Here is a 22304-nt window from a genome sequence, read left to right as displayed (position 1 = left end):
GAGCGAAGTTTTTTTTCTGTCAAATTCGATCATTTTGTGCAGAAATTCGTTAAATGTTTAATTATCATATCGGAGGTGAAGTAGTTCAATTTTATAATTACTAACAATATCAATTATTTATTTTGATCCTGTATTTATGTGTAGAAATATGCAATCTGAATTTATTTATTAGTTATTTAGTAAATAAATTAGTTATTTAGTAAATTTATTTATCTATTAAAAATAATGAATAACAAATAGATCTGTTCGCATTGCTTGCATTTTTTGCACTTAGCATTTTCGTTTTCTCTTTTTAACACCTCATTGTAAGTTTAAAAATTTTGAGGAAAGTTTAAGCAACGTGAATAGACCTATTTTTTTTATTGATTTTTCTTTATTTGTTTTAAGAATCATATTTAAATTATTTTTACTAATATTGAATTTTTATATAGGTTATCTTCAAAATGAATTAATGTAAATAATACATACAACATAATTTTTAACTTTATGTATTCTTATATTACAAATAATATGGATGCAGATATATTAAGAGCGATATTAACAAGTTACACTGATGCTGAAAATTTTTTTCAATCTGAGGATTACAAGAATATGTCAAAGAAAACTTTTCTTTGTATACAATCTGATGCAGCATTAAATACTTTGTGTTCATCATTGAGCAATCTTTTGTGTTATAAAATATCCAAGGAAGCATATCAACGCTATTCAGTTCGATTGTTAATAATTGTATGTTGATTATTAAAATATAGATTAATATATTTCAATTTTTTAAGCTTTTTTATAATTGATATTTTAGTATTATATGATTGTGTTACAGGATGTTTTACGGAATTGGTGCAGAACAACGAACAATTTTAAACATTTAAAAATATTTACGTCTAAGGAAAATAATCTTAAATTCATAAATATTCTTTTAGAGAAGTATCTTACAGATGATGTTTTGAATGAGTGCTATTCAGAAAATACTTTGATATGTTTAACTGTTTCTGTAATGCATCTGTCAGTGAAGAATACAATTTTTATGCATCATGTGGATCGGTTGCTTTTAAGACTTTTACAATTTGAAGCAAATTCTAAAATTGAAAAATTATTATATAACGCTCTTTGTTCAAATTTACATCTTAAACTAACTACAAAAGAAGAAATATATGCTTTACAAAAATTTAAATTAATAGAAGAACCTTTGCTCAATAGTTTTATGTGCATGTTTCCTAATTTGAAAAAAGAGAGTGATGAAAATAATGAGGAGATGCTAAATAAATTATTAGAACTTAGTGCCAGGTCTGCATATGTTTTTCAATTAATGTTTAATTTTTTGAAGGAATTACTAGTTCAACTGCAATATGCATCTGCAGTCTTAGATTTCATAGATTTGATGTTAAAGCGGATATCTATTTATTGTAAAAATTATGATAAAGATATATTAGATCTTTATCCCAGGAAATTGCGTTCTTATATAATTTTATTAAGGATAAATCCCAAATATCATTCAGTGCAGACACGAAAATATATGTTACAGACTATGAAACAAATCTATAATGAAAATAAAAATGTTCCATTAATTTTAATGTCCCATTTTCTTGAGTGGCTTGAATGTTTTGCGACTTATGTCACTAATGATATAAAATATTGATTAGAGAAAAATAATATAATAGTAATTATTTTAATATAATTCTGTGTAATATTAATGTTACTTTATGTTTAATTGCAAGAATGTTTGTGTATGATGATTCTATATTTTTATATACTTTTTTAAGACATTATTTTTATAAAAGAATGTTTTATGAATTTTTACAGAAATATATTTTAAAGACAGATCTTTATGTATTGCATCACAAAACAAATACCGAAATGAACCGAATACTTTCACTGACAAAAAAAATCAAATGATAAATATTTTATCTTGTGTCTTTATTAAATTCTAAAAATCGTTTATATTTCTCAAATTTTTATCTTAATTGAACTGTTAAATTGAAAATAAGTAACAATCATAAAAAAATGTATTATCGATTGCAAATATACATACATACAGAATAAATCATTAGAAATTATTATTTTGGATACCTCGAAAGAAAGCATTATTTTTATGATTTGTTTTTATGATTTTTTAAATATTTTTCGAATAATGTATTCCTTCAAAAATATTCAAAGTGATAATTTTTATTGACTATATAAAATATATGAATTTGATAAGTGTTCAGTATAGCTTCCTCCTTCGATTTTTCTGTAATTTTGTAAATTTATATATTTTTATACGTAAAATATATTCCAAGAAGGAAAATCATTGTTTTTTTATTACTTTATTTTAAAATTTTTTGATGTCGGTAAATTGAAAAATGATAATTTAATAACAAAATGGCTGACCTGCTCAACAAGCAAATAAACATGATTGTTATTATAAATCCAAAAAATCATATTCAATCGCTTGACAAGGCTAGCAGCTTTTTTTGACTTGAACGCGCCCATTATTGTGCTTTACTGGTTTTAGCCTAATATTACATTTGTCGTATAACAAAACATTTCAAGTCTATTAATTGGCAAGAAAAAAAGTTATTAGAGTAAAGTTATTCTCTCTAGCTCATAATCAATCAATGAACTTTTGTCGTATGATAAATATAATACCAGTCTAAAGGGCTGCGTTCAGCGGATTCAACAGTTAAGTATGCCTATTTAAGTGTACTATTTCAATCTATTAGAAATTATATATTTCACAATACACGATTTTTGATAGGTTGAAATTCTTTCTCTGTTCCCTGTTCCCTATTCCTTTCATTGTGCCCTAAGGATATTTCATTTGCGTTTTTGATGATAAATTTTTCAAACCTGTTGATTGGGAAATATAGATAGAAAGATCCGGGTACAATAGATGAATCCAGAAGCACTGAGTGCTCAATGAGCTCATGCATTTGATTGGCATATTCCATTAGATCGATAGATAAAAATATAGACCAAACAAGTACACGAGCTCAATGAGCGGTCGTGCTTCTGGATGCACCTAATCATGAAATTTTATCCTTAGGATGGAAAGTAAGAAGTGAAAATTTTTATCATTGAAGTTAAAGAGTGTTTTCCAATTGCTTTACACATCTTAACACAAACGTACATAGGAATGTATAACATTATGTACAATTCAATTGGAACAGAATGTACATCATGCACAGTTGAGATCCGTTTCGGATAGAGTTAGATTAAATGTAACTTTTTTCGCCTGTATTAAACAAAAAAAAGTTAAAATGCCGGGCACTCAACGTCTTCCAACCTCATTTATAGCTGTAACATATAATTGTTACTAGAAAACACCAAGGGGTCGATTCTGTATTTTCAAATAAAGTGAAAATTACAAAAGTGCAAATTTACTAGGTGTTGACCAATGAAATTATCAGTATTCTAATAAATTCGCTCACTTTTGTAATTTTTACCTCATTTTAAGATACAGAATCGATTTCCAGCTTACACAGCCCTCGATTGAGTACAGATATGTAATATTGTGTCGATAACGGATAATTGGAACGCAACTTGTATCGCCATGTGCACGAAAATGTCTACGGATATTGCAATTGGAAAACACCTATTGAAGAAATTTTTCATTTTTCATCCTAGGGATAAAATTTTATGATTGATATCCTGTACACATTATAAGACAAAAGTGACTGCCAATACTGAAAATCTATAATGCACGTGATGTAGATTATAGCATTTTCAGTGCTGGCAGTAAATTTGAAACACGTCTCAAGCATCAATTTGATTATCTGACCTGTATTGACTCTCGAATCGAGCGTCAGCATGAAAATGCAGCCTTATTTCGTTTCATGCATGATATATTATTTTATCCTTGTTTAATGAATATTAAAGAAAGATAAAATGATATATCATGAGCATCATATGTGAAATGGATCCATAAAAGACATTAGTATCCCAGTATTTCGTGGTTGTAACAAATTTCCTAACCTAGTTGTCATCTTTAACAGTTAATATTGATTAATATTGTTCTCAAGTGGAAAAAATGACGTTTTTTTGTGTTTTTTTTATGTGAAAACGCATCGATTTAAACTAATAATATTTTAGGTGTTCTTCTCAACATTTACCACTTCTTTGTATTCTTCTTTATTTTTAGATTCTATTTATGCAGTAGAGAAATTAAAAAAGTGATAAATGTATATAAAAATATAGTAAGTTTAATAAGGCAAGAAGTCCAGCTTTTGGCTATTGTATAAGATAACTAATAATAATAGACCTTTCTTAAAAATTCATCAATACTCAAACATAGTCAAATTATACTTTTATTATATAAAATATATATTTATTTTTTAACAAATTTATTTTTATATTATTTCTACATAGATAACATAATTTCACAGAAATCAAGTCAATGGAAGATACTGCTGATAAATCATCAGATCCAATCCAAGAAGAAACAGGTTTTTAGTGATTTTATTTATATAACTTATTTAATTTTTAAATTTTTAAAAATAAATTTTTTTTTATAGCGTTTAAATGGCCACAAGAAGCTACTGTCTTATTAATAGAAGAATATCGATCGCGGCAAAATGATTTTATAAGTGGAAAGATGTCTCAAAAGAAGATATGGCTATTAATTGCCGCAAAAATGCTAAAACATGGTTACAAAGTTAGTGGAGCACAATGTTTATCAAAATTTTCTGGTTTGAAGAGAACATATAAAGCAGTTAAAGATTATAATAAAAGGTATGGCAGTGGATCAAGAACATGGACATTTTTTCCTGTAAGTTATTTTAAAATCAAAATGCTATAGTATTTTACATATAATATTATACATATAGTATTTTTACACAAATATAAACTTTAAATTGAGTGTTCTTTAAGCTTATGGATGATTTACTTGGTTTAAAACCATCTATGTCATCTATAACTACTGTATCATCGACTGGAAAAAGATCACGAATGGAATCTATATGTAGTTCATCTAGTTCAGATAAAGAAGAATATATACAACCTAGTAAGATAATTATACCTTTATATAATTAAAATGAATGATCCAATCAGTTATTTAGGTTTAGTTATTAACATTAATAACAAATAAAGGCTAGATTTCAATATATTTAAATTTTTTAACAGACGTTTCGATCTTATTGTCAGATTATCTTCAGTATATACAAGATAGAAAATTAAACGTAGAAATCGATAAATTTATATAACAGATACAAATTCTACAATTATAATTACGTTAACATAATGTTTCTTTGTATATTTTATGTCGCAATATAATGTTCTCTCTTTTGTAATTTTTCTTAGTAAGCATTCTTAGTAAGCATTCAGCTGATACAATAGATGAATACTAATTACGAAAAATTACAAAAAAGAGCACATTATATTGTTGCGACACAAAATACATGACAATTATCATGTTAGTGTCACTACAATTGTAGAATTTGCATCTAACAGTTATATGAATTTATCAATTTTTGCGTTTATTTTCTGTATTGTATGCACTGAAGATGATCTGACGATAAAGTCGACGATAACGTCTATTTAAAAATTTAAACATTGAAATCTGGCTTGTAACCCCTATTGTTATCAATTTATTTATTATTATTGAGCTATTATAGTATCATTAGTCATTTATTGTTTATATTATTATATTGCATTAATATTTTATTAATTTTAATAAAATGTAAACAGTAAAAGTTTTCTTGAGTTTTAATTACAAATATTCTTAATACAAATATTATAATTATGTAATTTTTAATAAATTAATAATTTTGAATTCTAAGATTATAATAATTGAGATATTTAGCTTGTAAAATTTATTAATGTAACTTTATACAATAATGTCTTTTTATTTAGAAAAAAGCCGACGAGCAACTACGATAGAAAAATTAATAGAAGATTTTAAGAATACTAGTAAAATCGCAGAAGAAGCTCAAGAGAGAAGACATAGAGAAAATATAGAGCTACGCCGGAGACTTCTTAATTCCTTTGACAAAATGTTAAATATTTTAGAAAAAAATAACTTTAATTATAAAATAAAAAGCATTTATGATAAAATATACAACTTCATTATAATACAATAATCTCATTACAAAAAAAAATAAATGGTGTATATTTTCAGACATTTCTCATTATTAAATCATTACAAATTTTATCCCGTTTTCTATCGCCTGCATTGGTATTTCTTTTTTTAGTTACTATTTCAATATCATTATTAGTTTCTAAAACATCTGATTCCACAATTGAAAATTCATCATTTTGCAGTAAACAAATATTGTGCAAAACACAACATGCAATAATAAATTCTGGAATCAAATCTATACGCTCCATGTCTAAAGTTTTAAGTAAGCTTTGAAATCTTCTTTTGAGTAATACAAATGTTCGTTTAATTGTAATTTCAGCAGATGAATGACAAAAATTATAGTTTTTTTGCCTATCTGTTAGATCTTCATTTTCTCGAAAGGGTGTCATTAAATGTTCATGAATTGTGTAAGCTGCATTACCCACTAAATGGCTGTCATTACTAAATTTTTCTGGATCATCTAAGTAGTGACAAACTTCAGATAAGCGAAATACTTTTTGACTAGGGACGGAACCAACATGTCCAGCAAGACAATGAGTAAATCGCAATTCATGATCACAAACAGCCTGTCGATAATAAATATAGAATTAATTATATTTGCTATTAATTATATTTTGCTAACCATTTTTGAAAAAGAAAAGAATTCTGTTAATAATAATGTTAATCATACCTGCAATTGTATACTATGCTGTCTTTTTTTATTAACATAAGAATCAGGATTGATATGTGGTGTTTTAATTTTAATATGTGTGTTATCAACTACTCCTATTATTCCAGGAAAAGCACTGGTTGCAGCAAATCCTCTAATAATTTCTTTTGCTCTATTACCTTTTGGCCATTTCACAAAAAGATGAGCTCGTTGAGCAATTGCTTGGATTACTCTTCTCACAGCCATTAATGCTGTGGCTCTGCCTACATAAAATTTCTCGCAAATAGGTCTAAAAAAATCAAAACATAAGTAGAAAATACTGAATATACATGCAAGAATAAATTAATGTTATAAAAATTAAACTTAAAATAAAATTAAAATTATAAAAATATTACGAACCGATATGGATCTGAAGTAGCCATTTTCCATAGAGCAATTAAAAATTGCTTTTTAGGTGATATTCTTTTACGCCCACACGTTGACCTTATTAATGATGGTCTTATAATATTCAAAATATAATCAAATGTTGATCGTTTCATCCTAAAAAGAAAAAGATCAATTCTTTATGTTACAATCATGAAAAATCTATTTTCTATATAAATATACAAAATGAGTCAACAAAAATTATAAGATTATCTTGAATATCTGAAAAAAAAAAATATTATTTGAAACAAAAAAACACTGTTCATATCCTCTTAAAACTTAAACAATCTTTATTTGAAATATTTTATGAATAATGCTTTCTTTTAGAGATATATTTTCGAAGTGATAATTATCAATTCATATTGTATAATATATAAATTTTTGTTATACTAAAAATAAAGTTAAAACTTGAAAATATTTACATAAAAATATACATACCCAAATTGTGACTTAAATTGTTTATCATTATAACACGATAGAACATTTTCTGCATCATCTTGCAATCGAAGTGTTGATTTTTTAATAGAATATTTAGTCAGAAGTAATATACAGTATCTTTCAATATCTTTAATATAAAGATTATAATCATTTTCATTATCATAAAATAATTCTAATAAAAGTAATGCTTTGGCAAATAGGGAAGAAATTAGTTCCTCTTTATTCTCCATTTCAATCATGCAACTATAACCGGTTAAATAGTGGATTCGCACTATGATCACAGTAGCGCAACTCTCCTGATTTTATGTTGGCCAAAATGGAGTGTGCATATGCGAAATAACTAATCCTAGTATTCGTATGCCCGTATTCATAGTCAGACCTTATATTTAAGACTTCTTTAAATTTATCTTTAGATGCTCAGTAGCCAATGAAATAATTCGTACAGTATCTGAAGATAAATTTAAGGAAGCTTAAATATAAGGCCTGACTATGAATATGGTCAACGCAATACTACAAATGTTTTAAAACAATTTTTGGTCAATTTCAAAATTCTTTTTTCTAATTGGTCAACCAAATTTATGATTTATAAATATATACAAATATCATTGTAGTATGTATTCTTTTAGATCATCTAATCAAAATTTAGATCTGAAAGAATATATCAATAGCAATAAGCGCTCACTCAACTGTTCAGTTCGCTGAATGCAGTCAATGGATGCATTCAAAAGTACAACCGCTCACTGAGTTCTTTCATATAATTGGTCCATATTTTAGAATCTAGTGGAATGTGCCAATTAGATAAAAGAGCGCAGTTGTCGTTCTGAATGCACCCATATAATATTTGCAAGTTGTGTAGATATACCCTAAGAATAAATTATGCTATGATTATGAAACTTATGTAATCTTGGGTCAAATGCAGTCGAATTGTTGCTACAAATGTTTCGAAGCATTCGTAGTAGCACACCCTTTGTGTATGATGATTCTAAGAACAAAAAATTGTGTCAAAATTAATCTTTTTTATGAGGTTATAGAAATAAATGATATGTAAAATTACAAAATATGATTTATTTATGTGTATTTATATTTTTAGTTTCATTAAAATTTTCACTTTTAAATAAAATTAATGTAGTTATTGTTGTTCTTACTTTTTTTACCTATAAAAATTTGGATGTAGGGAATTTGGAGGAATTTCCAATCCAATCCAATTTTGAAAGAACCTAGGGTAATTTCAAATTTAATCTAGGGTGAAAATGTAACAATGATTTGGCAACATATATCATCGCATATGGCATGATCGATTATTGATGAATAGATAGTTTAATCTACTTCGTAAGAGTAATAAATATTTGTAATGGACATAATAATTGATACGAAAGGTGATTCTGGCCTGATAAATAAGGATCAATTACTAGACAGTGATAACGAGGAAATTAAAATCGGTAAGTATACCTACTCATTTTTCATCTTTTTGTGAAGTTAATATTTTACAAAGCATATATTTGTTTTATTAAGATTATCATTGATTATTAAGAGAAATTAAGTTTACAACTCGCCAATCTTTGTAACGATTATTGCTTGTTTCTTACACTTAAAATATATGTCTCTGTAGTCTATATTGTTTCTTTGTGAAGCAATTGAAAAAAAGAACACTTCATTCTTGAGTTAAGATTTATGCTCTTATTCATAATCAGGCATTATATTTAAGGCTTCCTTAAATATAAGACCTGACTATATTACTTTGTCTTCAGACGCTCTACGAATTATTGGCTGAATATCTAAAGATAAATTTAAAGAAATCTGAATATAAGATCTGACTATGAATACAATATTATACTAATACAAGCCTAGTTTACATCATGCACTTGATACTACTCATAACTTTCTATTGAATTAGCTTAATTTTGATATAATGTAGTATATGTAAACATATGTATGACATAAGTATTTAATTAATTATTTTGGTACATATTATACCAATTTAATATATTATTCTTTAAATATTCTTAAATATTGCTAAAATTAAGATAATTAAGATTAATAGAAAGTTACTAGTTAGTACATGTAGAATATGCTTAATGTAAAACAGGTTGTAGTATTATTTGCTGAGTAATTAATTAAGATTAAAAAGTCATTAAAAAGTGATTAAAAAGTCATTCATTATTCATATCTTCTTTTATTAGATGCCGATCCAACAAGAATATTTGATGCAAAATATTTAGGCATTGAGAAAAAAGAGCAACCAAAGAGAAAAAAATTCTCTTCCAGCAAAGACTTCGATCTTGAAAAGTTTGAAATCGATATGGGTTGGAAATCTAAGAAAGTGACTTTTGATCCAATGGAAGACTTAGCAGATATAAGAAAAGATATCAATCCTGTGGATAAAATTTTAGAGAAGAGTGTTATTAAATCTAATTTTGAACAATTGCATGTTGTACCATCCTACGAGTTAAGCAAACGTCAATTGGAAATACACAAACGACGTGAAAAACGAAAGATGGGAACAGGTACAGAATGGTTTAACATGCATGCACCTGAAATAACACCAGAGATTAGACATGACCTTGAAGTATTAAGAATGAGATCTGCGTTAAACCCGAAACACTTTTACAAAAAGAATGATATGAAAGCATTGCCGACGCACTTCCATGTCGGCAAAGTTATTGATTCTCCAATGGATTTCTATTCTTCACGTCTTACAAAGAAGGAACGCAAGAAGACAATCGTTGATGAACTTATGGCAGACGCAGAGTTTACAAAATATAACAAGCGTAAATATAAGGAAATTATTGAAGAAAAGCAAAAAACACATTATAAAGCACATAAACATGCAAGAAGACTTAAAAGAAAGAAGAAGAATTAATACATTTATTATAAAAAGTATATTTTGTATATTTGAGAAATAAAGAATTACTAAAAGTTATATATTCTCTATATTAATAATGAGGAAAAATAATCGAGAGCATCATTGTAATTGTTGATAGCGTATAAAAATTTAACAATCTTTTAGATTATATTTATTTCATGGAACTGTATTACAATCTTTCTTATTCTCAATATTCTCGATCAAACATTTCAATCTTATTTTAGACTATCTTCAGTGAATTAACGAATTAAATAATTACCAGAGAATTCTTAATAAACCATATAGTAATTACATACTTCAACATTGATGTCCTTTTTTGACAATTATGTGAACATAAGAGTTGCAATTCACTTAGTGCTTTAAATGCTACAGAGCATTTGTAGCACTAATAGAACTGATCCATTTGACATTTCAGGACGCTCCCAGCAACTTTAATTATATTATTAGGTCATCGTTTTTGCTCTCGCTTTGCTTCATCTCGGGAGATGAGTTGACTGGAGCGTTCATGTAGCAATATTATAGTATTCGAAACATAAATAATAGTAATGAACTTTCTATAATAAGCCATAAATCAGTAATTAGTCATAAATCAGAAGTCAGAAGCTAAAAATTTACCAATCAGTCATCAATTTTTAGCTTCTGACTTCTAATTTATGATTAATGGCTTATTGTAGAAGGCCCATAATGGACTAATCATAATATAAAAAAAGCTTTTTACACCATGAATTAAGCCAAGCATAATACATTTATTATAAAATTTGGATCGTAGACATTCGCAAGAACATTTGCAAAAAACAAGTGGATCGTAACCAAGATCTAATATCAAAATAAAAAATATCGTTCTAACTTGTACTGTCACCAATCACAATCAAGGTTGCGATCTCACATTTTTTAAAACGCTCGACTATGATTGGCCGATTTGCTCTTATGGCCTTATAATTAATTACTAAATAGCGCATGCTCACATCACTCACAACTGTTGAATTGTTCACAACTGCTCACATCGTGGTGTAGCGTGGCTGTGACAGGTTCTGGTTTTCTAACCTGAATATAGTCAATTTTAACGATTCATAACTCAGTTTGCAGGACAGAGTAACACTTATTTCCGCCAGATTTTTTTATTTCATACAAAAATACGTGGAATAAGGCTAATTTAATTGATTTTTGTGCGGGAATAATCCGAACAATTACCGTACATTTTTATTGATTTTTATTATTAAGAATTGTGTTATTCTAAATAAATCCCAATTGCGATTATTGCTAATTTTTGTCTCAAAATCAATAAGACAGTTATGGATATACAAACAGTAAATACTCGAAGAAAAATATTAAACCAAGTAGTTTCCAGTATTTTAGTAGAGTGTGGTTATGATACATGTGAGAAACAAGTATTGGAAACACTCACCGAAATGTTACAGTCATGTAAGGGTCAAATTTAAACTTACAAGTAGTTAACGTAATTCTCTCATAAATTTTTTTAAATTTTTTAAAATCTGTCGTTCCTTTATTATAAATTTATTATATAATATTTACATTATAATATACAATTTACTAGCAACATCTTAAACTCTTAATTCTTCATCTTTTAATGTTAATTTTTATGTTTACAAAAAAGAGTAGCAAAAATAATGATTTTAATAGGATTATATATCAGTCAGACTGTTTTTTTTCTTTTCATGAGTACAGTTATTATGGAGATTGGCGCTTCAGGAAGAAATTATTGTGAACTTTCTGGGAGAACAGAGCCTCTTATAGCAGATGTGATATTGGCATTAATTAATATGGGCATAAAATTAGATAATATAGAGACTTATGCAAAACGACAAAGTAGGACAGTTCTGCCGACACTTCAGCAGCAGACGCAAGCAAAACAATTAAATATCTTGCAAGCTGGTGTTAAGCAAGGCCATCCATCGCATATACCAAATTATTTACCATCTTTTCCTGATCCACATGCATATATTAGAACTCCGGTAAATATTTATTAATTATAATTATGTACTACATGTATATACATACATATGAATGCACACACTTTGTATATGAAAAAATATTGCATATTGTATATAAAATTAATAATGGAAATATATTGTAGACACATAAGCAACCAGTAACTGAATATGAAGCAATCAGAGAAAAGGTAGCAACGCAAAAACGAGATATTGAGAGAGCTTTAACAAGGTTTATTGCCAAAACAGGAGAAACACATAGTTTATTTCTCACAGAAGATAATAGCATGTTTCCTTGTAAGAGAATTATCATTTATATTGAATCATTCAGCATTCAATGATCCGAAGAAAAAATCTTATATCTATTTCGCTTTTAGTAATATCCTGTAAACCACAATTTCCAAGTTATATTTCCGCTCTTTTACCTCAAGACCAAATATTCGAACCAGATCCAGATTTTCAATTTGATTCAAGTCCTGTGAAAAAGAAGAAAGAGCAACAAAACGAAGATAGACTTACCGAGGAAGGTAAATTTTGTACAACAAAACATTTAAATGATACAATTTTTATTTAAGAATTTAAACTAACTCTTTGTCTGCAGGTAACCAAACACAAAATGAAAATATGGAGCAAAATGGTGAAACTATTACTCAGCAAGATGTTATAGATAATCCGTATTTAAGACCTGGAAAAATTCCTAAAAATAAAATGTCAAGTATAACGATACCGGGACAGCATTCTGTCAAAAAAGAGCTACTTGAATGTTAAGTATCATGATATTAATTACTATATAAAATAAGATTTGAAAAGTTCACGATGATAGTATTTTTACGAATTGTAACTGGAAACTCGAATTCTTCTTATGTATAGATTTATATTTTATATTTTTTGATCCGTTTTTATACCTGAATCATTAAGTTAGACGATAAAAATTATATTTTTATTCTGTACTTACATGAAAGTATTTCGAAATACATTCATCACTGAAAATATATATTACAACATTCCATGTCGATTTTTAGAATTGATCCACGTCATGTATGCGCGCATATTATGTACTCGTACACATATATTAGGAAATATAACATATATTAAGAAATAATTATCGTCGTATTAAAACTCTTCATATAGCAATAAGCATGTAGCACATATTAACATCATTTGAAAAATAGTTTAGAAACAAAAAAAGAATATGATTTAAATTATTATAGAATTTATAAATAAATTTTCTTATTATACAAGATAATCCACTTAAAACTGAAAACTTTAAATGTTTCATTTATTTTTGATGATACGAAAAAATTTCTCAAATAAAAGTGAAATAGTTTCGAGAGACGTATCACATATCACGCCACATCTTAGCCAGATACTACCGTGTCTCCAGGTGTATTTTATAATTAATTTATATAGCTAAATATATACATGGTTATTCAATAAATCTATAGCAATTATATTTATTTTATAAAAACATTTATCTGATCATATACAAAAAAGTTAAGAATGTTATAAATACATGTTACTTTTATAAATATGTTTAATTTTATCGAAAAAATGTTCATTAAACTTATTTTTGGACAGTACATATTTTAATACAATTAAAAAAAGAAATTAACAAAGAAGTGTAAATGTATGTTTTACAATTTTATACAGAGTATTTTTCAATTCGAGCATTAAAAATATCTATTGATTTTAATGGTACAATAATTAAAAGGAAAAATTGTAATTAAAGTCTTCTAAATAATTTAAATTATCGATTTTTTTTGTAACTCTACCTGAATATGCAAAGTAGTTAAAGGAATTACATGAAAAATTATGTATAATTCCATTTTTTTTAATGATGAGAATCTTGATATTAAAAAATGTGACCTCAAAAAAAAAATGTTTATTATAATATTTGCTTTTTCAAAAAAAAAACTTTTCTTTTATGTTTTGTAATATCATTAATATATTGTGACGATGTCGCCATTACTTCGGCTGAAAATGCATTCGCAAATACATAATTTTCGTTCTCGGAATCGCGAGAACGCAAATATCGAGATCTGTTCAGGCTGAACAGACCTGCTGTTTGACGCAGAAAAAAAAAGACAATACAAAGATGGTTAAATCAGCGAGCGAAAATAACAAATAAAGAGCATACAACGAATAATAGTTCTAAATGGCATTTTAATTAATATATATACCATGGTAATTCGATATCGCGGTAAAATATAATATAGCACACGCCAAAATTCGATGTTTAGAAATATAACCGCTGTATCTTGGACAGGCAAGAAAATAAAGTCGAAATATTGCATTGTATATAAAATTTATAAATTGAAGCTTTCTCGAACATTCGACAAGTAAATAGATTTCTCCGAGATTGAAGTCAGGAAGCAATTGCGAGAGAAGAGTGAAACACTTCTCTGGTTTTCGTTTAATTGTATAGATCTATCGCGTTCGAAATAAAGACTGCAATTTTTTACCAAGTTGAGTCGATCATTGGCCACACCATAGTTCCAATCTCGTAATAAACACCAAAATATAATATCAGAGATATTTTAAATGCTCAAGTTAAAAGAAATATTCTGTATACTTATTATACATACTTAGAGGAAAGCCCCTTATTATGAGATAGGCGCCTAATATGAAATAGTGGCGTTTCTGCTAAACTAATAAACGCTATTTCTTGGTTTCATTGTGAATTTATTGCTCTTGGATTGAAAACTATTTAATGGAAAATTCAAATTATTAGATCCAGCAAATTATTAGTGCCAAATTATTAGTGCCTGCAGTTGTTGTAAAAAAGATTTTAGAATTTGGATATCAAGTTTCATTGAGATGAGCGATGTATTGAGATGAGAGATGATTAAATCTTGTTTATTATTTGATAAGTAAATATTTGGCAATAAATTCTTCATGTAGTGATGAAGCAAGATCATACTAATAGAAAAGTATGGAATATGTTGAATTGCTTAATTACAGAAGTTAGATTTGATCATAAAATCTTAAGGTGTGAAAATCGTAATATGAGATACCCAGGATATTTCTAATATAAATAATAAGAAATAATCTATGCCTCTATGTTATGAAAATCATTGCTAAAGTATGAATATTATTGTATAATAATAAAAAGAATAACCGGAATGAACATCGAGTGCGTGTTTTTGCGATATCCAACTATCTAAAGACAAGTCTTGGATACAATGCGTCGCATACTCACACTGGCTGTGGTTGTTTGTATTTTAGAAATATTAAATAAAGTTTTTTAATTGCAATGCTGATGACTTTGCGTTTTATTATCGATTTCTCATATTAGGGGAACACAATCTTTTGACTTTGTGATTTGCTCACTTTTTACATTTTAAACTTAAAAAAAAAAAAAAAAAAAAAAAAAAAAAAAAAAAAAAATTTATTACATTTCATATAACATTATCTTAAAAGTTATTAATACTTAAAACTTATTATTAAATTTCCTTCAAAACGATCTATTATTTTTCTAAATTCCATCTATAGATTTCTAGCATTTACCCAAAATGAATTCGGTATCTCATAATAAGGGCATTTCTTACATGTATAAAATTACTTTTAAATAGAAGTATTAGAGATATTAGTCTTTTTAAATAAAATATGCTAAACTAAACATTTTTCATCTAATTACCTAGGAGATCAAAGATTAATTTTTAATTTATATATTTGCGTTTATATTTATGATAATAAAATTGAAAACTGTTAAGTTGTTCAATTGTATGTCATAAAAATATATTGAACATTATAAAAATTATAAATAATAAAAAGTGAACATTGATTACAATTGCTTATTTATTTATAAAGGCCTGTGCGTTTTAGAATTTGCGTATGTTGTGGCTATATATATTCCCAAACAACACGAGTGTTTGTCGACTTAAAGACGGCTGTTCCCAGTTGATGTAGAGTAAGTCGACATTGGAATGTCGACTGTTAATCGACTTTTTTTGAGACATTCGTCAACTATTAGTCGACAGTCGGTCAACTTATAGTCGACTTTCAGTCGACTTTGTGATGTTTGGATTATTTCTTTTTAAAACATTTTCATTAAAAAAATCTGATTTTATATATATTGAACGAGCAAAAATAAACTAACAGAATAAATAAATTAATTTCAAAATCTGTTAAACATAATACATAGCACATAATTAGTACTTACAACATAGAGATAACACACATATACATTCATATATGTATATATGAATATATCGTGTGTGTAAACATTAAGCAAAATCTTGCATGCTCTCTTCTTGAAAGATTTTATTTTTCTTGTATCATTTAATATTGATACCATGGCTGACGACGTACCCAGCGCAATTTCATACCGGAAGCTGTACGAATTTTTATGCTAGCACATTCCGCTGCACGTACTGTCTCTTTCACGCTTTGCATGAGATTCTGAGCATTTCCGACAAGCATGTCTGTTGCTTCCTGATCTTCTTCTGTACCTGTGTGTGTTAACATCATAAAAGCAATTATTAGATTGAATTGAAAAAATAACTTTCTTGTTATTTAATATATCCATGTATACATATATTTTTCTCATATAAATCTTTAAAATTGTTGTTATTACTGTTACATGATTATAAAATTATATTTGTAATATAATTTGTAATATAAAACTCTAAACACAATGCGAAGTAACAGCGACAGCGATAGAAACAGAGGAATCCAACATTCGGGAATGCATATGTATGTACATACATCATAATCTTGAAAAATATATCACAGTCTATATGCGATCAGATTGCTTTTTTATTTCTTTCGCGGCAATGTACAATGGGAAGCAACAATTATATATCGCTTATTTCTTCTATTCTTATCTTTACTATTTTTATCCTTGTTGCTGCTGCATTGTATCTAGGATTTAAGAATAATATTTTATCTAACGTATTAAATGACAATCATATCAAATGGAATGGATAAAAGGATAAATATGCACAATATAAATATATAATGTCATTCTAAACTATATAACAACCGATAAATATTTTTTATAAAGTGTAAAGGAATTTTCTTCACAAATGTAAAATCTTTTGTGAAGTGTATGCGTGTGTGCGCGCGCGCGTGCAGGCGTGCGTGCTTTACATGCAGGATATGTATAATAATCTCCCATATCCGATTTTTTTCCCACAAGAACAATTTCCTCTTAAAACATATTATATATCTTTTTATAACTAGTTTTGTTGATTACTGAAAAAAAATCGCGATTTTTGATGATGAATTACTTCTGAATATTTCTCGTTTTATCTGCAGAATAATTAAAGGGACCTATTATGTAAAAAAAGTCATATTCAATCAAATTCCATTTTAAAAGTGAAGGACTTTCATATCTTTTTGACATCTCCACTTAGTAAAGAACAAAGTGGCCAAAAATACGTTCGCTCAAAATCGTTTCACTTATGTATGAAACGATTTTCTATATCTATATTTTCGAGTTGGCTTATCACATTTTATGTGAACCACTTTGTTTATATTAAGATGTTCGATAAAAACCGTAACTGTATGCTCAAGAATAAATTTCTGAAATCATTTTAAGGCAAAAATTCTAATACCACAATATCGAGTCTACAATAATTTTTGAATTAGAATTTTTGAAGTATAAATATTTAAAATTGTTGAATCATCGCCTAAAGTTCGCGCATTTAGATATGATATGATACAATGAATGTCAACTATATCTATCTTGGAAGTCTGTAACTTTTAATGAAAGTGTATTGTTATGTTGTTGCGCAGCTTTTTTTTACTATATAATATTTGCACAACGATAATAAATAATGCCAATACTGTCATTGAGACTTACAGAATTTCAATGTTAAACACGTAAATTTTAGACGATAAGGTTCGCTAACTTTCAATGCTTTTAATTCAAAAATTGTTATAGTCTCGACATTTTGATATCGTTTTAAAATAATTTTAGAAATCTATCGTCAAGCATTATTACGATCTTTACCCTATATATATCTGACATGGATAATAGTGTATTTCACTTTCTTGTATTCCTCTCAAGGAAAAAGTAGAGGATGCATGCTGTGCTTTAAATGCTATGTATTGCATAACAATCAATATCAAGTTTTTAAACAAAAAAAAACAACATCAAAAGAAAAAAAATAAAGATAACATCAAGCAAGTTTACAACTTTTTTACCATAAAGCATCAGCTCTTCCCAGGTTGGAAGTGTCTCTATATATAAACAATTTAAGTTTTTCGTTAATGACGCAATAATTTCTATTTTATTAATAAATATTTAAATAGAGAGATTATATCACTAAGGTCATTAATATTCCTTAATAATTAATTAGACTGGAAATGATGATTTGTTATATAATCGACATATAATCGACATATGAATATATTATATATAAAAGAAAATGTAATCTATACCTTGTGCTCCAAGCATAGTAGCTTTTACTGTAGACAGTATTTTCAATTGTGTTCCAATAGTAGGTATACGTTCGCAAACTTGGAGAAGGTTCTAAAAAATTATTACAATAAAATTACATAATAATGACACATAAATTGTAATAATGATATTTTAATAAAATTGATATACAAGGGTAGTTTGAAAAGTTCTCGGCCTGACAAAGAAAATATATGATTTGTGACAAAATTCTTTGTTTATTTTTCAATAGTCTTGTAAGTCAATACACTTAGACCAACGATATTCCAACTTCTTTAGACCTTTAGTATAATACAATTTTTCTAATCCTTTAAAATAAGCGTTTGTCTCAGCAATGACCTCCGTATTTGAAATGTATCTTTTTTCAGCAAGCCATTTCTTCAGATTCGGAAATAGGAAAAAATCACTGGGGAGCTAAATCTAGTGAGTACGAAGTGTATAGCAGCAATTCGAAGCGCAACTCATGAAGTTTTGTGACTGCAATTACAGAAGTTTTCAAAAAATTTATTTGCTTTACTCGACGCAAGACAAACTATTGTACTAACCGCATCTGTCTGAAACTTTTTCAGAGGCTCTCTGAAGGATCAAACTTAAAAAAAATCATAGTCATTTGATACTCCGATCTCTATATCAGACTGAGAACTTTTCGAACTATCCTCGTATATAGCAATAATATACGAACCGTTCGAATACGTTTATCAGTACATTCCCTGGCTAGTTCCTTTGCGAGACGTGTCACTTCCTGAGAAGCTTCTGCAATAGCTTTGGCACATGCGATAAGATCTCGTTTATTACCACCTTCACCTCTAACTAGTCCCGATAATCTGCCCATTAAAATAGCCATCTTTTTGGCTGCGGCAATAATTTCGTTGTCTTTGCTGGACCATTGCCGTACTTCTTGATGTAAACCATGAGCAGCCATCTATATAATAGATTTCATAATGTAATTTATGTTCACGTACATTGTACACGATTTTTGTTCTACACGCACTTTTATGATAACAATAAAAATAAAAAAATTTGAGCTTGAAAAATGTCATCATTGTTATCACGCTCTTGAACAATATTCAAGATATATTCCTCTTAAGAACGTATTCTTGAAATAATTTTGACTCAAAAATCTTAATAAAAATATCGAGGCTACAATAGTTTTTGAATTATAATTGGTTAAAGATAATGTGTAATTAGAAAACTATTATAGCCTCGATATTTCCGTATTAGGAGTTTCTTAAAATGTTCAAAAGAATCCAAAAATAATAATAGAGGCTATAAAAGTAAAGTGGTTTTTAATTTCTAAATTTAAAATTAATTTATAATTTAAAAAATTATTGTATCTCGACATTTTCGTATTAGAATTTTCATTTCAAAAATTACTTCAAGAATATGTCCTTAAGAGGAAATGCACTAATTGTGAGACATCCTGCACACACACATACACACACACACACGCGCGCGCGCGCGCGCGCGCACGCACGTACACACGTATATATAATATATAATTTTATATAATATATAATTTTATACAAATTTTAGGCAATAAATTGAGTAACATTTATCTTACCATTATTGGTTGATTAGGTTGAGGCGCATGCATAAACATTTCTTCTTCATCATCTGTCTCAGGAGGAGGTGGTCTTGGAGGTGGGATATTGCTTCCAGGCAAAGGTGGACGAGGAGGTGCCACTTCTACATAATAAATAAAAATAGCATTTTTCAAAAATATAAATGTAAAATTTTATAATATAATTGCATTAAATTTTCTTTTCTCGTGTAAAAAAAACTCCAAAATAATGGATGAAAATCTATATCTAATCTGTTATACGTAATTATAATAAATAAGATTCCGTGAAAAATTGTTTTATAATAAGTTGCATGCGCATTGTTACTAAAGAACATAGATATACCTGCACGAACAATATATGAGACAAATAGATAAACTATTGTAAATATGAGTTATAATTTTTTAAATAATATTATGATTTATTATAAACTTAATAAAATGTTATGAAGTTTATTATTTTATATTTTACATAAATTCCTCATATAGTATATTATTAATAAAAAGAAAAAAAATGAAGAAACTAATAAATCATGCTACAAAAAAGCAGATGTTTAAATAATTACCATCGTCGATATTATAATCGTAATAATCTAGTAATCCATTAGCATTAAAAGCAAAAATGCATTACATTAAAATGTAGAGCAAATTTCAGAATAGAAATTTAGAATATGTTCCCATATGCACGTAATTATATCTGAAGTTCCGGGCCACTTAAATAATTTCTGAAAATTCAAAATATAGAATTGAAATTTATAGAGATATAATGGGATCATAAAATCTATTATGTAATCTTGAAAATCCATTGATGTTTGACTCTAGAGAGTCTTGACTCTAAAGAGCGAGGGAAAAGGGAAATCTTAAATCGCATCGAGTGGAGTCGAGTGAGAGCTCGATAGAGATTTTCCGGTTCCCCTCGCTGCCCGACCTTTGGGAATATTAAGTTGGGTGGTTTTCAAAGACGAATGATAGATTTTATGATTCTATTGTATCTTTATAAACTTCAATCTTATGTTTCGAACTATTCAATCATTTTTAGCACGGAACTTTTGAAGGACACTATATATTATGTTAATAATATTAAAAATTAACATAATATTATATTTGGATGTAAAAATACAAAAATATATTTGCGACAATATTTTATACTTCAATGAGCTATTATTAAACAATTTTTTTATATGTTATAATTATAATATATTTCCAATTATATATAATTTGGTATAACAAATTGAAGATTAATGGAAATGTGTTATGAAATTATGATAATCATGAACTGCTGTGAAATATTGTAAAGATTATTTGTCATTAGGAGCAAAATGTAGTTTGATTTATTAAATATAAGATAGAAATTTGTATCAAATATATCTTAAGCTTATGTTTAAACGTATAATAAAATTTATATAAGTGATATAATCACTTATTTTAGTTTTAAAAATATAATAAAGTATATCACATCCTTGTTTTTTTAGTACCTGCCTGCTTCATATCATTATAATTATGTATCATTTTACATATGCTTTCTCTTCAATTATTGCATGCTTCATATAAGAAAAAAGAAACATTAAAACATTAAAAACACAATATTTATTTATGGACAAATGATTATTATAAATTACCTCCGTCATGAATCGATTTGTCTAACTCGTCGGAAGCCAATTCTTGACACAAAATATTGGAGTTCTCTACTAATTGGGGAGTAAATATAATTAATATAATTACTATCCAATATCAATAAATCAAATTATTAATCATTGTTACTCTGATCTCTGTATTTTACATATGATAAAAATAAATACGAGAATGTTAATGCAATGATATTAATGCAAAAATAATATTAATCTAATTTTATCAAATGTAATATGGAATGTACACAATAAATGTGTGAGTTTGTGCGTGCACACACACACACACACACACACACACACACACACACACACACACACACACACACACACACACACACACACAC

At 27.4% G+C, this 22304-nt stretch overlaps 6 protein-coding genes across 6 annotated transcripts in view; 4 read left to right on the top strand and 2 right to left on the bottom strand.

Moving 5' to 3' along the window:
- Positions 1-591: 591 nt before the first annotated feature.
- On the top strand, positions 592-1633 carry LOC105622094. The gene is made up of 2 exons (XM_012203527.1): positions 592-726; positions 818-1633. The coding sequence occupies exons 1-2, from the start codon at positions 592-594 to the stop codon at positions 1631-1633; spliced, it is 951 nt and encodes a 316-aa protein (XP_012058917.1).
- Positions 1634-4369: 2736 nt separating this feature from the next.
- LOC105622028 lies at positions 4370-6087 on the top strand. Its single transcript, XM_012203462.1, has 4 exons — positions 4370-4418; positions 4488-4741; positions 4843-4975; positions 5824-6087. The coding sequence occupies exons 1-4, from the start codon at positions 4370-4372 to the stop codon at positions 6048-6050; spliced, it is 663 nt and encodes a 220-aa protein (XP_012058852.1). The 3' UTR covers positions 6051-6087.
- Positions 6085-7798, bottom strand: LOC105622029 (putative nuclease HARBI1). Its single transcript, XM_012203464.1, has 4 exons — positions 7560-7798; positions 7098-7238; positions 6720-6987; positions 6085-6615 (listed from the first exon to the last, which is right to left on the bottom strand). The coding sequence occupies exons 1-4, from the start codon at positions 7796-7798 to the stop codon at positions 6085-6087; spliced, it is 1179 nt and encodes a 392-aa protein (XP_012058854.1).
- A 1112-nt stretch (positions 7799-8910) lies between these two features.
- LOC105622027 (deoxynucleotidyltransferase terminal-interacting protein 2) lies at positions 8911-10479 on the top strand. The gene is made up of 2 exons (XM_012203461.1): positions 8911-8998; positions 9740-10479. Exons 1-2 carry the CDS (start codon positions 8911-8913, stop codon positions 10417-10419), a joined length of 768 nt encoding a protein of 255 aa, XP_012058851.1. The 3' UTR covers positions 10420-10479.
- Positions 10480-11714: 1235 nt separating this feature from the next.
- On the top strand, positions 11715-13139 carry LOC105622026 (transcription initiation factor TFIID subunit 8). Its single transcript, XM_012203460.1, has 5 exons — positions 11715-11844; positions 12109-12395; positions 12518-12668; positions 12749-12898; positions 12973-13139. The coding sequence occupies exons 1-5, from the start codon at positions 11715-11717 to the stop codon at positions 13137-13139; spliced, it is 885 nt and encodes a 294-aa protein (XP_012058850.1).
- Positions 13140-16652: 3513 nt separating this feature from the next.
- The window catches only part of LOC105622093 (vinculin), a 14559-nt gene continuing 8907 nt past the window's right edge, over positions 16653-22304 (bottom strand). The window contains exons 12-15 of the mRNA XM_012203526.1: positions 20336-20460; positions 19457-19696; positions 18759-18849; positions 16653-16822 (exon numbers count right to left, since the gene is read on the bottom strand). Of these exons, the coding sequence (XP_012058916.1) occupies positions 16653-16822; positions 18759-18849; positions 19457-19696; positions 20336-20460 (626 nt within the window). The remainder of the gene's footprint in view (positions 16823-18758; positions 18850-19456; positions 19697-20335; positions 20461-22304) is intronic.

This window comes from Atta cephalotes (genome assembly GCF_000143395.1).
Source record: "Atta cephalotes unplaced genomic scaffold scaffold00039, whole genome shotgun sequence".
NCBI lineage: Eukaryota > Metazoa > Arthropoda > Insecta > Hymenoptera > Formicidae > Atta > Atta cephalotes.
Note: the sequence above shows the minus strand (reverse complement) of the source record. Positions and strands in the feature narration are given on the sequence as shown.

Coding starts and splice junctions, on each gene's coding strand:
- LOC105622094 (XM_012203527.1), top strand. CDS start 592: ATGTCAAAGAAAACTTTTCTTTGTATACAATCTGATGCAGCATTAAAT. Junction 727..817: donor CAGTTCGATTGTTAATAATT/GTATGTTGATTA, acceptor ATTGTGTTACAG/GATGTTTTACGGAATTGGTG.
- LOC105622028 (XM_012203462.1), top strand. CDS start 4,370: ATGGAAGATACTGCTGATAAATCATCAGATCCAATCCAAGAAGAAACA. Junction 4,419..4,487: donor TCCAATCCAAGAAGAAACAG/GTTTTTAGTGAT, acceptor TTTTTTTTATAG/CGTTTAAATGGCCACAAGAA. Junction 4,976..5,823: donor AGAAGAATATATACAACCTA/GTAAGATAATTA, acceptor CTTTTTATTTAG/AAAAAAGCCGACGAGCAACT.
- LOC105622029 (XM_012203464.1), bottom strand. CDS start 7,798: ATGATTGAAATGGAGAATAAAGAGGAACTAATTTCTTCCCTATTTGCC. Junction 7,239..7,559: donor CAATTTAAGTCACAATTTGG/GTATGTATATTT, acceptor TTTTCTTTTTAG/GATGAAACGATCAACATTTG. Junction 6,988..7,097: donor GCTACTTCAGATCCATATCG/GTTCGTAATATT, acceptor TGATTTTTTTAG/ACCTATTTGCGAGAAATTTT.
- LOC105622027 (XM_012203461.1), top strand. CDS start 8,911: ATGGACATAATAATTGATACGAAAGGTGATTCTGGCCTGATAAATAAG. Junction 8,999..9,739: donor TAACGAGGAAATTAAAATCG/GTAAGTATACCT, acceptor TTCTTTTATTAG/ATGCCGATCCAACAAGAATA.
- LOC105622026 (XM_012203460.1), top strand. CDS start 11,715: ATGGATATACAAACAGTAAATACTCGAAGAAAAATATTAAACCAAGTA. Junction 12,396..12,517: donor ATGCATATATTAGAACTCCG/GTAAATATTTAT, acceptor AATATATTGTAG/ACACATAAGCAACCAGTAAC. Junction 12,669..12,748: donor AGATAATAGCATGTTTCCTT/GTAAGAGAATTA, acceptor TTTCGCTTTTAG/TAATATCCTGTAAACCACAA.